Raw genomic sequence first — 16280 nt, forward strand, 5'->3', positions numbered from 1 at the left:
ACTGAGACCCACTGAGTTACGACCACCAGTGAGACCCACTGAGTTACGACCACCACTGAGACCCACTGAGTTACGACCACCAGTGAGACCCACTGAGTTACGACCACCAGTGAGACCCACTGAGTTACGACCACCAGTGAGACCCACTGAGTTACGACTACCAGTGAGACCCACTGAGTTACGACCACCAGTGAGACCCACTGAGTTACGACCACCAGTGAGACCCACTGAGTTACGACCACCAGTGTGACCCACTGAGTTACGACCACCAGTGAGACCCACTGAGTTACGACCACCACTGAGACCCACTGAGTTACGACCACCAGTGTGACCCACTGAGTTACGACCACCAGTGAGACCCACTGAGTTACGACCACCACTGAGACCCACTGAGTTACGACCACCAGTGTGACCCACTGAGTTACGACAGCTCGTAAGAAAGTGATGACACTTGAGTGTAGCAGCGGAGCTACGTACATGTGTGTATATGATAAATAAATAAATAGATAAAGTGGTTAGTAAATATGGAGAAGCAGTTGATGATAAAGATATAATAACAAATATGGAAAGTATGAAGATATTATATAAAGTTAATATTTGACGTAAAGAGAAATATATTTCATTATGAGCCAGATATTGATACATGGGAGGTAGAGCAGAAGAATTGACAAATGAAGCGAAAACACAGATGTTGCCAGTTATATTTCATTGTATTAAATTAAATTTTGGATGAAATTTAAAAATACGGATTAATATTCTGAGTTAATGCACTCTTGGAAATGTTCAAACATAATGTAGGAAATGTTCAGACTTACTGCACCGAGGGAAATGTTCAGAAAGATAATTCACTATTGGAAATCAGAAAAAATAACTTGCAATATAACAGAATGAAGAAAGAATAGTATGTGTTGTGATGTTACCCAAACCATGAATTGCTGTCGTTCATATTGTCAAGTATAATCGTTTTGTGACGCTATTTTTAGCTGTATCTCTGCTGGTGAGTGTGATGGCTGGCTGGACGCTACGGTGATATGTCACGTATTTTACAGGAAGGACAGACAACCATGTTAGTGATGGACAGAAGTTAAATAGAATTAATTGAATTACATAAAATATCGGTTTTCATTAAAAGCTAATACTGCGGTTTGTGTATGACTCGTACAGATAACTAAACAGTTATATGTGGTATGTGTAAGTCTGTATAAAACCCAGTTTCATGAACATATGAGATTGTTGACCAACATGATGTTGTGAAACACAAGACTTTCTCCATACGAGACAGTCTGGCTCCGGGTCACCCTACACATGACTGAAATTCCACTCGGAAGACATTTGAGAAGTTGTACACACACACAAAGAAGCCTTGGAGGGCAGTGTGAGGCAGCCCAGGAGCGCACACTGTAAAGCAACTGCGCAAGTGTGCATGAAGGGAAGTGGACGTCAATGCGCATGCGCATCATGGGATTCGATCCGCGCTACCTTTTCTGTAAGTGTTGCCCTAACCATCTGGTTGGCTTCCCTGTGTACCTTGTTTGATGTTATATTTAGCATGTTCCTCACGTTCTCCACTGTACACCTCCTGCACTTCCAGTCATATATATATATATATATATATATATATATATATATATATATATATATATATATATATATATTTTTTTTTTTTTTTTTTTTTTTTTTTTTTTTATACTTTGTCGCTGTCTCCCGCGTTTGCGAGGTAGCGCAAGGAAACAGACGAAAGAAATGGCCCAACCCCCCCCCCCCATACACATGTACATACACACGTCCACACACGCAAATATACATACCTACACAGCTTTCCATGGTTTACCCCGGACGCTTCACATGCCTTGATTCAATCCACTGACAGCACGTCAACCCCTGTATACCACATGACTCCAATTCACTCTATTCCTTGCCCTCCTTTCACCCTCCTGCATGTTCAGGCCCCGATCACACAAAATCTTTTTCACTCCATCTTTCCACCTCCAATTTGGTCTCCCTCTTCTCCTCGTTCCCTCCACCTCCGACACATATATCCTCTTGGTCAATCTCTCCTCACTCATTCTCTCCATGTGCCCAAACCATTTCAAAACACCCTCTTCTGCTCTCTCAACCACGCTCTTTTTATTTCCACACATCTCTCTTACCCTTACGTTACTTACTCGATCAAACCACCTCACACCACACATTGTCCTCAAACATCTCATTTCCAGCACATCCATCCTCCTGCGCACATCTCTATCCATAGCCCACGCCTCGCAACCATACAACATTGTTGGAACCACTATTCCCTCAAACATACCCATTTTTGCTTTCCGAGATAATGTTCTCGACTTCCACACATTTTTCAAGGCTCCCAAAATTTTCGCCCCCTCCCCCACCCTATGATCCACTTCCGCTTCCATGGTTCCATCCGCTGACAGATCCACTCCCAGATATCTAAAACACTTCACTTCCTCCAGTTTTTCCCCATTCAAACTCACCTCCCAATTGACTTGACCCTCACCCCTACTGTACCTAATAACCTTGCTCTTATTCACATTTACTCTCAACTTTCTTCTTCCACACACTTTACCAAACTCAGTCACCAGCTTCTGCAGTTTCTCACATGAATCAGCCACCAGCGCTGTATCATCAGCGAACAACAACTGACTCACTTCCCAAGCTCTCTCATCCCCAACATACTTCATACTTGCCCCTCTTTCCAGGACTCTTGCATTTACCTCCCTTACAACCCCATCCATAAACAAATTAAACAACCATGGAGACATCACACACCCCTGCCGCAAACCTACATTCACTGAGAACCAATCACTTTCCTCTCTTCCTACACGTACACATGCCTTACATCCTCGATAAAAACTTTTCACTGCTTCTAACAACTTGCCTCCAACACCATATATTCTTAATACCTTCCACAGAGCATCTCTATCAACTCTATCATATGCCTTCTCCAGATCCATAAATGCTACATACAAATCCATTTGCTTTTCTAAGTATTTCTCACATACATTCTTCAAAGCAAACACCTGATCCACACATCCTCTACCACTTCTGAAACCGCACTGCTCTTCCCCAATCTGATGCTCTGTACATGCCTTCACCCTCTCAATCAATACCCTCCCATATAATTTACCAGGAATACTCAACAAACTTATACCTCTGTAATTTGAGCACTCACTCTTATCCCCTTTGCCTTTGTACAATGGCACTATGCACGCATTCCGCCAATCCTCAGGCACCTCACCATGAGTCATACATACATTAAATAACCTTACCAACCAGTCAACAATACAGTCACCCCCTTTTTTAATAAATTCCACTGCAATACCATCCAAACCTGCTGCCTTGCCGGCTTTCATCTTCCGCAAAGCTTTTACTACCTCTTCTCTGTTTACCAAATCATTTTCCCTAACCGTCTCACTTTGCACACCACCTCGACCAAAACACCCTATATCTGCCACTCTGTCATCAGACACATTCAACAAACCTTCAAAATACTCATTCCATCTCCTTCTCACATCACCGCTACTTGTTATCACCTCCCCATTTACGCCCTTCACTGAAGTTCCTATTTGCTCCCTTGTCTTACGCACCCTATTTACCTCCTTCCAGAACATCTTTTTATTCTCCCTAAAATTTACTGATAGTCTCTCACCCCAACTCTCATTTGCCCTTTTTTTCACCTCTTGCACCTTTCTCTTGACCTCCTGTCTCTTTCTTTTATACTTCTCCCACTCAATTATATATATATATATATTATATATATATATATGATTACATGTTTTGGTCTGCCATTGTCGCCAAACATTTTGATTGGCCAGTGTATCATAAAGTTTTGGTGTTGAGATGTTTTTCTCGTGTTCATCTCGTGGATGATGATATATTGAGAGAGGAATCATGTATACATTTCATGCCATACATGTCTGGAGAGCTTTCATGTATAATGAAGTATAAGGTCAAGTCAGCAGTTGTATAATTCATTTTACTTTCGATTTTGTATGTTAGTATTATTGTATCATTATGAGTGCGTTCATTCTTAACCTCATTGTATTGTTTACATTAGTTAGGCATATCTTGAACACTTCTAAAATATCTTAACGAGAAGGTCAACTGTTTGTTGCTCTTAGCAAGTTAAGAAATGTTGCTTCTGACCTTGACCTCGGGAGGGTCAGGGCTAAGACCAGGTCGTCATCCTGGTGTAGGGTCGTGCCCTCCTGGTCCGGGATGTTTGTAGGTCTGTGGTTGTGCATGACAGTAGTAGGTGTGTGGTCGTGCATGGCAGCAGTAGGTGTGTGGTCTTGCATGACGTGAAGGTAAACTATATTACTTTATCTATATCATCAACTGTAGCTTCGCGAAACATTGTACCGAAGTTGACAAGAAAGCAAATTGGATGTTAAGATTTATTAACAGAAACATTTCATTCAGAAGCAAGGCTGTGATACTGCCTGTAGAGTTGAGTTTAGTTAGACCCCACCTCCAATATGTAGTGAGACCCCACCCACCTCCAATATGCAGTTAGACCCCACCCACCTCCAATATGTAGTTAGACCCCACCCACCTCCAATATGTAGTTAGACCCCACCCACCTCCAATATGTAGTTAGACCCCACCCACCTCCAATATGTAGTTAGACCCCACCCACCTCCAATATATAATTAAGTGAGCAATATTTGTATTATTCTTCAATAACAGGAATGACAAACACCGCGTGGGAAGTCGAGAGGCTGCAGCTTAAGTTTATCATAATTTGTCTTTACTACGCAAGTGAAGATATACACGTTGTTGTTGTTGATGACTCTCATGTAAACATTTCCTTCAAGCTTACTGATCCTGCAAGCTGTGTGTCAGTCTGTTTACCATCGCGGGGGAGAGGTGGGGGGCTGTGTCCTGCTGTGTTCGTGTAGCTCCGCTGTTACAGGGATTGTATCATGGTATTATAGTGTTAAGCCCAGACCCTCCACGCTCGGACCTTGGGTCTCTCTCTCTCTCTCTCTCTCTCTCTCTCTCTCTCTCTCTCTCTCTCTCTCTCTCTCTCTCTCTCTCTCTCTCTCTCTCTCTCTCTCTCTCTCCCTGCATCAGGTCTCAGGTAAGCCGAGAGTTGTCTGGCCTCCCCTACTTATGTCTTAATACCGGATCAAGTTGCCAGGCGAACCCTTGTGTCTGGTGACAGTCTTTAGGAGTCTGAGAAGAAGACGCTGCCAGACTCTCTCTCTCTCTCTCTCTCTCTCTCTCTCTCTCTCTCTCTCTCTCTCTCTCTCTCTCGTGTGACCAGAAACGAGACGATAGTTCGTGACAGCCAATTAGCACCTCCGTTCAGGTGAAGCTGAGCCGGAACCAATCAGCGACCTCGCTACCCCTGGGCGATACAACCAGTTTAGCTGAAGCGTTTGAAATTCTGTGGCGCGAGGATTTCTTCAGGACGTATTGGCCATTAGCGAAGTCCCAGAGAGTTGGGAGCTGTTCCGGGATCTTTAGCCTCTCCAATTCCCACAAAATCCCTCCTTCTTCCTGTAAATATAGAGTGAACCTCCCGTTAACGCAGCGTGAATATGAAACGAAATAATGACCCGAGATTGGAGGGTAGACTTAGTAATTGGTTCCCGTTAATCCCGCCTTCTGCCTGTGGCGCTTCTGTCGCTCGTTCGGTATTATGTGATCGAGAACTGAAACTACAGTTTATTTATGTTCAACAAGGAGCACTGGAAATATAACAGTCAGTTGATATACCACAAAGAGACGTAGCTAGGACTCCATTTGGTAAACATGTGATTGTCCAAGACATGTTTTGGACAATCACATGTTTACCAAATGGCGTCCTAGCTTCGTCTCTTCGATGTATATCAACTGACTGTTATATTCCTCTCTTGTGTCTCCCCTGATGATGTGATTATTACACGAAAGTGCACCTGGGAACTTTTCGTGTTTCATTTTCCCCGTGGACTCATAGGAATATCTTGATCACGCGCAAAATTGTGATCCTTTACAATATATATATATATATATATATATATATATATATATATATATATATATATATATATATATATATATATATATATATATATCCCTGGGGATAGGGGATTAAGAATACTTCCCACGTATTCCCTGCGTGTCGTAGAAGGCGACTAAAAGGGGAGGGAGCGGGGGGCTGGAAATCCTCCCCTCTTGTTTTTTTTTTTTTTTTTTTTCCAAAGAAGGAATAGAGGGGGCCAGGTGAGGATATTCCAAAAAAGGCCCAGTCCTCTGTTCTTAACGCTACCTCGCTTACGCGGGAAATGGCGAATAGTTTAAAAGAAAGAAAAGATATATATATATATATATATATATATATATATATATATATATATATATATATATATATATATATTGAATATATAATTTCATTATCTTGTTTGGAGGTGTAGTGCAATTTAATCAAATGGATGTAGGCTTGATATGAATCATTGCAGGAGAGAGAGAGAGAGAGAGAGAGAGAGAGAGAGAGAGAGACGTATTCTTCCATAAAGTAGAGTAAGAGAGTGAGTGAGAGTAACACAAACGAAACAACAAAAAGAACGATAAACTTTAGTCTCACTGTTAACCCACCTTCAGTGTTACCAGCGGGTGACCCTCATCTGTTGTGAAGATCAAAGCTTACATTTGTAATGAACGTAACACATACATCAGTACTACTGTGAAGATCAAATCTTACATTTGTAATGATGAACAGAACTCAAAATGTGTTTTTTTTTTTTCATTAGTGTATACCTCGTGCTGTATAGTTGTGTATACCTCGATCTGTATAGTTGTGTATAGTATACCTCGTGCTGTATAAATTATAATTCTTGTATTTCGGAGTTGTGCAGGTCTGGCTACAGTGTGTGACCAGGGATGGTCAAGTGAACATTGATCTTGGATCATTTGTTACATCAACGTTTCCCAGGGGCGGCTGGGTATGTTCCCACGCCCCCACAACCTTCCATTGTGTTAGGTGAAGGTGGAGGAGGGACGGAGGTTATGTCTGAGCGGGGAAGAAAATAACTGGGATGAAGAGCAATAGAGATAGAAGAAATATAAGGAGAGATGGTGATGGAATATTACCATTATTCTTACGTATTTACGTTTTCTCTTCATGAGATGCCATGATGGTAGAAGAGACATATGTCACGGCTGAAAGTCGTGTTTGTATGGAGAGTTTGAGAGCCGGTAATAGTAAGCATTGGTCGTCCTAGTTATACCAGTAGTTTTATTACTATTAATGTATAGCAACGGTATAACCCGAGCCTTCACATGCTTCAAGACGAGGCTACGTCAGTGTACAGTTAATATTATTATTAATATTATTAAGGTTTACACTTTGACAGAAAAGCCAGAGTTTATGAAGCCTCTCTTATTATTCACGTGATATGAAAAAAGGGGAATCGTGTCATTAAACAGGTAGCGGGTGTATGTATGTATGTATATGTATGTATATGTATGTATGTATGTATATGTATGTATGTATGTATGTATGTATGTATATACACGTATGGCCAGCATCGTGCTGATCCCCAGCTGATGAAGACAGATTACCTTGTTGATTGTAGATCACATAACGACTTGCGTACGTGGCATGTTGACTGCAGTGTTGTTGGTGAGGCTTGTGGACGTGAGGGGTTGTGTTTGCAGTGGATCATCAAGTGTATGTTGTTACTGTAGTAGAACATGTCATAACGGTATTAGTGAAGTAATATTATTGCTCCTCGTAGCGAACGTAAGTCATGGAATCTGAGATTTGTTACTGAATGAGGTGCAGCAATCTGTCCTGTAACTGTACAAGATGATATTGACTTTCTCTTATATTTGGTCTGACCGACCGACTTGTCACAGCAGGTATACCGTTGGTCCGTTCAACATCACTTTGTTTACATTGTCAAAGAGTGAAGATGGCTCATGACGTCGTAATGAAACGCGATTTGCGCACGCTCACTGAACTTTAGGATTATAACAAGAAAATATGTAATTCAAGGATAACCTGACAACTTCTCTGTTAACCCACCATTTAGAATTATTACAATAGAGGTAGTTTTGATGGGAACCAAAAATTAGGATGTGCACAGCCAAAAACTAGATGGTTCCATCTGGTAAGGTAAATCAGAACAGATTTGATGATGGTTTACCTCAGTATTGAGGGGGACTGCCATTATTTGTAGGTAATGGAGGGTTTTAACAGACTCCCTGAAGTATGGCTAAGAGTCTGGCTCAGAGCCAAGTTTCCCGGCGGCTTATGTAAGGATGGAAGGCGGGTGTGTACTGTACCCTACCCTACTGTGTAAGGTGATCTTTATAATAACCCGGTGCGGCGGCTCGACCCACAACCCTGAACACAACTAAAAAATTTACAGAAGGGGAATCTCTCTCTCTCTCTCTCTCTCTCTCTCTCTCTGGATGATAGGGAATATATATCTAAGAGAAGTACACCACCTCACACATCTATTCAAAGTTAAGGGAATTTTATAAACGACAAAACCAAACTCTCACACATAGTGTCATGTGTTGTCAGTATATCATGGGATCAAACTCGCACAAATAGCATTGGTTATATCTGAACCTGGAACATAAGCCTTCCGAATTCAAACTCTGAATTGTTACAAAATGATAATCGTCGGTAGTAGTATTTGTAGTAGTAGTAGTAGTAATGATTTTAGCAATACTTGTAAAAATGATAGTCCACATGGTAGTAGCAGCATTATCGTAAAAGTTATGATAAAGATAATATCTTACTTAATCAAGGAAGAGCAGAGGCAGCATTAGAAGAAGTTCACTATAGAGGTAACTGTAGTAACGATTTGTGGTGGTGTATGTTCAGGTGGTAACTGTGGTAACGGTGTGTGGTGGTGTGTGTATGTTCAGGTGGTAACTGTAGTAACGGTGTGTGGTGGTGTGTGTATGTCAGGTGGTAACTGTAGTAACGGTGTGTGGTGGTGTGTGTATGTTCAGGTGGTAACTGAGTGAAGACAGGTGTGGTAGCATCTGTCTGACCCCACAGCTGACCAGGGAAGGTCACTGACCCTCGAAACCTGCTTCATACACACGCATACATGCCTAGGTATGACGATACATACTCACAAACACATGTTATTATTATTATTATTATTATTATTATTATTATTATTATTATTATTATTATTATTATACAACTGTAAGACCTCTTTTATGGGAGTCCTGCAGCTTGGAGGCTGGAGTTGTGGTAGGAGGAGGGGGATGATGGCAACATGACAGCAACAACCTGCTTGTGAATCTTGTTCTTTTTCCGCTCAGACACTGAGGGACTCGACCCTGCCAGGTGGCCACGACCCTGCCAGGTGGCCACGGCAGTTTGGCAACATACACACAAACAGTACACAGACGTATATCATTACGTACATACACTTGTTAGATACGCACATATACCTACACAGAGACCACTCCCTCCACAAACGAAGAGAGAGAGAGAGAGAGAGAGAGAGAGAGAGAGAGAGAGAGAGAGAGAGAGAGAGAGGTGGTCGTGTGGAGCCCCAGTGTGCATTATTTAACAGCTCTACTGCCATCATCCACCAGACCAGCGGCATCCTCTCTCACTACCACCACACCACAACCACCACCACACTGAGATGACACATTACCACAACCACCACCACACTGAGATGACACACCACCACAACCACCACCACAGTGGTGACACCACACTGACACACCACTGCCACCACCACCACACTGAGGTGACACCACACTGACACACCACTACCACCACCACCACCACCACACTGACACCATTACCACCACCACCACACTGACACCATTACCACCACCACCATACTGACACCATTACCACCACCACCACACTGACACCACTACCACCACCACCATACTGACACCATTACCACCACCACCACACTGACGCACCACTACCACCACCACCACACTGACACCATTACCACCACCACCACACTGACGCACCACTACCACCACCACCACACTGACACCATTACCACCACCACCACACTGACACCATTACCACCACCACCATACTGACACCATTACCACCACCACCACACTGACACACCACTACCACCACCACCACCACACTGACACCATTACCACCACCACCATACTGACACCATTACCACCACCACCACACTGACACACCACTACCACCACCACCACCACACTGACACCATTACCACCACCACCATACTGACACCATTACCACCACCACCATACTGACACCATTACCACCACCACCACACTTGACACACCACTACCACCACCACCACCATACTGACACCATTACCACCACCACCATACTGACACCATTACCACCACCACCACACTGACGCACCACTACCACCACCACCACACTGACACCATTACCACCACCACCACACTTGACACACCACTACCACCACCACCATACTGACACCATTACCACCACCACCACACTGACGCACCACTACCACCACCACCACACTGACACCATTACCACCACCACCACACTGACGCACCACTACCACCACCACCATACTGACACCATTACCACCACCACCACACTGACGCACCACTACCACCACCACCACAATGAGGTGACACACCACGTGACCTGATACACCACCATTACCACACCAAGTGACTTGACGCACTGTTACCACACACACCAGGTAACTTGACAAGTGGAAAGTCAACTAGTTTACTGTATGTTGTGTAAGGTGGTGTCTTGTTTAATATTGACTCTCTCTCTCTCTCTCTCTCTCTCTCTCTCTCTCTCTCTCTCTCTCTCTCTCTCTCTCTCTCTCTCTGGTTGGTCAAACCCCGGGGGTCAGGTCATGATCCTCTTTCTTAAAGACATCGAGGTTTGGAGTTTACCAGCCACCCAAGCTTTAGCACTGTCTCATTCCTTCCTTTATTATTGATGTGATGTTCGTTGCACTAATGTTGCATGACGGACAGAACCTGGGGTATATGTGTGTGTTTGTTATACTGAAGCACGAGGGATTAGTTTGATTATAATCCAATCATGATTAGTTTGATTATATTCTAATCTTGATTGTCATCATGATTAATTTGATTGTATCCTAATCTTGATTGTTATTGGTATTTGAAAATGATTCGCCGGTCTGACCTTGTAAACTACTGTAAACCCTACTGCTTATGTAAGCAGTAGGGTTTACAGTATTTTACTCCTCATTTGAACATAGTAATTACCTGTGATGTCACATACACATATTTATTGTATGAGGACTAATGATTATGTTATCTTGGGAAGTAAGTAACAGAAAACATCACATGTGTCATCTTGTGTTAGTTTTAGGGTTTGGTTTGTACATCCTGTTTGGGATCTTCTCTCTAATTATTTTTGACGCGATTGCGTCTATATCCACAGTCATTGTTAAACTTGATCGTTGAAGACTGTTATAATAGTGGAATAAGTGAAACTGTCATCTTTACTACAACTTTTAAGGATGATATTGAAAAGTAATTATTGTATATCTTTTGTCTCATGTACATAGCTATAGACAGTTATGTACATAGCTATAGACAGTTGTGTACATAGCTATAGACAGTTGTGAACATAGCTATAGACAGTTGTGTACATAGCTATAGACAGACTGCCTGTCTGTCTCAGCAGAACATCCACACTTTCCTCTTACCTAAGCTGTCGTGGTAGGCCTCAGCTGACCCAGTTTAACCTGCTAGTGTTCTGCTTCCACTTCCTACTTGTTCATTCTTTCTGGAACTCGTTATTTTCAATGTTTTCCCTAGTGTTTTATCCTCTTTTCCTATAGATTTTGTCTTTATTAATTATTTTGTCTCTGAAGTTTCTTTCCATTTTATTCGTTCTTGAAAACTTTGTTTACAGTCTTCCATTTATTTTGTAATGTTTCATATTCTTTGTACAAATTATTTGATTGTGATTAGTTTTGCATCCTGTATTATTGTTTAAGTCTTGCCTGAATATCCATGTGTCCTTTTCGTTTCCTTTTGTTATTTTTAATTTCTTGGTTTGAAATACCATGATGTGCTTCATGATATGATCCTCTGCTTTGTGACGTGTTGTTATGTATAAATTGTGATCAAGTGTCTCCTGTCATCAGGTAACAAGAAGATGGAGTACAAGGCACGTCAGTGGCATGAGAAGTGTTTCTGCTGCTGCGTGTGCAAGACTCCTATTGGCACCAAGAGCTTCATCCCTCGGGACCAGGAGATCTACTGCGCTTCTTGTTACGAGGAGAAGTTTGCCACTCGCTGTGTCAAGTGTAACAAGGTAATGAGATGGACCCCCTGTTGTGTGATGTTTTTATCATACTCATTAATACCAATAATTATGATACCACCAGAAGGGAAGCAATAATACTACAGTGATTGTTTTCATATTCTCAAACTAACAAGATTATCAGTCGTTGATGTTTTGGTTAGGGAGAGAGAGAGAGAGAGAGAGAGAGAGAGAGATGTGGCATTTTCGAGCTTTATCAGAACGCTGGTGACATGAATGGATAATTAATGGAACGAAACATTGACTGAGAATTCATAAAGAGAAAAGGAACCAGAAAATCTTTAACGACAATTATAACTGAACTGCATATTGTTGATTGACTATTCTTACAGCTTTAGGGTTAATATGCTTGCTACTCACCATTTCCTTGTAATGCCACTGGATCATTCATTCCTTTCAGAACTACTCTATAAACAAACAACGTCCCTCAAGTAAAAATTAAAACTCACTTTCTTCAGAATTTGATATCCTATGCTCACGTCTTCCCCCCCCCCCCCCCTCCCTCTCCCTCCTACACAAAAATTAAAAAACACATACATGCTGCAATGACCTGATAAGCACTAAACGAATGCCTTGTCAAACCATTCTTCCACGTCATTCCAACAAACAGTATACCCATCTGAAATCACAAATCCAAGACATGTATGCGTTAGCCTTTCCCATCTGAATATTGGACTCCACCCATCTCTCCAGCATTCTACACATAAGTTTATCATATCACAAAACCCCCTCCTGCTCAAAATGTGACTTCCACACTGAAGGCACAGACCACTTACTCCTCCTCACCAGTCCAATATTTACCCCTTAAAGATACACATGCCTCACCTCATGTTTTGACTTGTGGTCCTGCTTGGTGGATGTGGCAAGTAACTGCAGGATTTCAGTAGAAGGGAATCTTGGAACAGGAGGGTTCAGGGAAAGGGTTTTATATACAGTATCCACTATTTCATATGAGCTAATTTCCTGTCCCTAGGCAATTCCATCTCATATGTTAGTAATGCCATCAATCAAGTTAGCAGTAAGATATACAATAACAGAGGAACCAGTGTAACCCAAACTTCTCCCCACAACTTGCACACCTCATAATAGCTAAAGGAACATGCCATAGTTCTTAATGAGTCTGTGAAACAAATCCATACCTTAAACAACAACAACTACTTAATCCTTAAAAAGCAAATGGGAGACTGGCACTACTTTCTCAGCACTGTGATCCACAAAACAAACAGCAACTAACTTTGGTGAATAATGAGAAAAATCCACGTCTTCCACAACACCCCAGCCCTTACATATAAGCTCTTCTAACCCAAAACATCTTTCCTGCTAAAGAACAAAGAGACATTCCTAAAACACTACTCAAAAATCAGTTACAAACCAATTACATCTCTATACAGGACATCTATGAAAAACTACGCATATGCCACCATGACACACGTTTGTCAACCCTTTCATCATTCCCACTGTTGTTCGCAACTTCATTAAATCCTTTGGGAATTCCCCTTCAGAAGGCCATGACAACATATCAGATTTCCAGATGAAAAACTTCAGCCCATTTGTAATCCAAACTCTTGTAGATATCTTCTACCACACCTGATTGCTCAGCAAAATCTCAGATGTCCATAAACTTGACATCAAAGTAGCTGTCCTGGAACCTTCATACCACCCTTCCTCTTATCATCCTGTATCATTGCTGTCATCAGTATCCAAGCTTTTGGAGAGACTAGTTCATACAACAGATTCACTCGAAACATTCCACTATCATCCTCAGGGCATGATTACAGGGTAAGTCACTCTGTTACCACATGACACAGACACCTAATACAGCACATCCTGGATGGCTTCAGCCTGTTAGAACCCCATCTGTCATGTGGTATTAGTTGTAATAGATATCAGAACCTTCAAGTCCATCCCCAATCACATCCTCACACAGAAAAATACTTGGACATTATCTTATGCGAAAAATAACATGAAATGGCTAGCCAGCTTCTTTGCTGGCTATCGAGCCAGGGTCATTAACAGAGACTTTGCCTCTAGAAACTTCAAGCTCTGCAGAGGAATCCCTTAGAGAACACTGCTTTCTATATTATTCTTCAGTCTCTTCATACATGACCTCCCATCACCTGATCCAGACCACAGTGTTACAGTCTTTTCATATACAATTGAAATACTTTTCACACTATAACACTAAAACACTATTCAAGCAACAACAGACTTGTAGCCTATGTCACAATTAGAACATTGCTTGATTTTCTTTGCAAGCAATTTAACTTCCTCTTTCCCCACTCACTATTCTTTCTCATATGTCCACACCCTAGTTACTCACTGACACATCAAAACACTTCTCTAAATACCTTTTATTCTCCTTGTTTCACATGTCCTTACCATGTGCCACTCTTCACTCAACCTTTCATAGTATATCTCCACACAGGTCACTTCAAGTTCATGCATTTCTACAGCTTCTTTCACATGTATGTAATTTCATCCTTCCCTAAACATACCACAGACTTTCACTCTTTCCTTCACCAAGAAATGATCAGATAGTCCACTTATCATCCCTGCCCGTGCTTTTAAATCCAACCCTTCACTTGACTGACAGTTAGTTTATAATCCAATAATGCCTAGTTTTATGAACCCTACTCACTGACATATAAATGATTTTTTTTTCTAAATCACTGTTCCTGTTGCAGCAAACAATTCTACAGGCTTTTCCTTTTAGATGTGTGACAGGGATCCCTTGCCCTATCAGATATCACATCACCTACCCTTGCATTCAAGTTGCCTTACTCTAATACATAGTCCCTTGCTTCAAAACTGCCAAAACACTTACTTAACTTCTTTAACAAACCACTTACTTCCTCACTCATCTCGCTACTAGTTACTTAAGCTCGAACAATCCCTCACCTCTCATAGCTTATTTTCTTTCAAACCCACATTAGTCATGAACTCACTTGCACTCTTTAACATTCCCAGAGTACATGCTTCATCAGAAAAGCCATCCAATTTTGTTCTTTTCCTCTCTATAACTCCCCACTTAATCTCTCAGCATTCTACACCCTTCAAGCTTGTTTTTTTCAGAGTCAGAACACTCAGGTTTCTGTCATCATCCCACTGTAGCTCTCCCTTCTTTTTACCATGGTTGCTACTGTACACATTTGGACGCCTCAGCCTAAGCCTTCAAAGATAAATCCTCACTATCCTCTTCTTTCTGGTCTTGTGTTTGGAAAGTGATAATACATAAAGGGTGGATCTCTGGCCTTCTACTCCTGCCCATTAGTCACCTCCTGTGAAATGAAAGATGTGCATTGGTGGTAATCACACACACACACACACACCATCATAATAGTCAAGTTCATTGTGTTGCACCTGAAGATCTGCTTGCATTGTCATGTTTGTAGTGCCACTGACCAACACATATGGGTGAGGAACTCAAGTTATCTAGGTAAAGGGAAATAAAGTGGTTTATACCCCATATATGGATTGGTTTTCCTTCATATTTAAAGCGGTAATGCTATCAGTCACCAATCAAACACAAACACTTTTTAAGTCCCCCTCAAAATCTTGGGCAGTTTCAGCTGAAAGTTTATGCTACTTCTGTATCTGATGTATTGGTTTACTTTTTTAGGCAAGTATCCTGGCTTGCTTAGGAAAATTATATGAAAAATATGACGCTGCCATTCTTTGGCTTGGGTAACAGGAGATCTTGTAATTTTTTTTTTTTTTTTTTTTTTTTTTTTTATACCTCGTCGCTGTCTCCCGCGGTTGCGAGGTAGCGCAAGGAAACAGACGAAAGAAATGGCCCAACCCCCCCATACACATGTACATACACACGTCCACACACGCAAATATACATACCTACACAGCTTTCCATGGTTTACCCCGGACGCTTCACATGCCTTGATTCAATCCACTGACAGCACGTCAACCCCTGTATACCACATCGCTCCAATTCACTCTATTCCTTGCCCTCCTTTCACCCTCCTGCATGTTCAGGCCCCGATCACACAAA

General features: G+C 41.8%; 1 protein-coding gene across 6 annotated transcripts in view; it reads left to right on the forward strand.

The window, feature by feature from the left end:
- Lmpt (four and a half LIM domains protein limpet) overlaps positions 1-16280 on the forward strand; it is a 316740-nt gene that overhangs the window by 292057 nt on the left and 8403 nt on the right. For all 6 annotated transcript variants that reach the window (XM_071693229.1, XM_071693230.1, XM_071693232.1 and 3 more), the window contains one exon: positions 12099-12268. In XM_071693229.1, the coding sequence (XP_071549330.1) occupies positions 12099-12268 (170 nt within the window). The remainder of the gene's footprint in view (positions 1-12098; positions 12269-16280) is intronic.

The sequence above is a fragment of the Panulirus ornatus genome, chromosome 55 (genome assembly GCF_036320965.1).
Source record: "Panulirus ornatus isolate Po-2019 chromosome 55, ASM3632096v1, whole genome shotgun sequence".
NCBI lineage: Eukaryota > Metazoa > Arthropoda > Malacostraca > Decapoda > Palinuridae > Panulirus > Panulirus ornatus.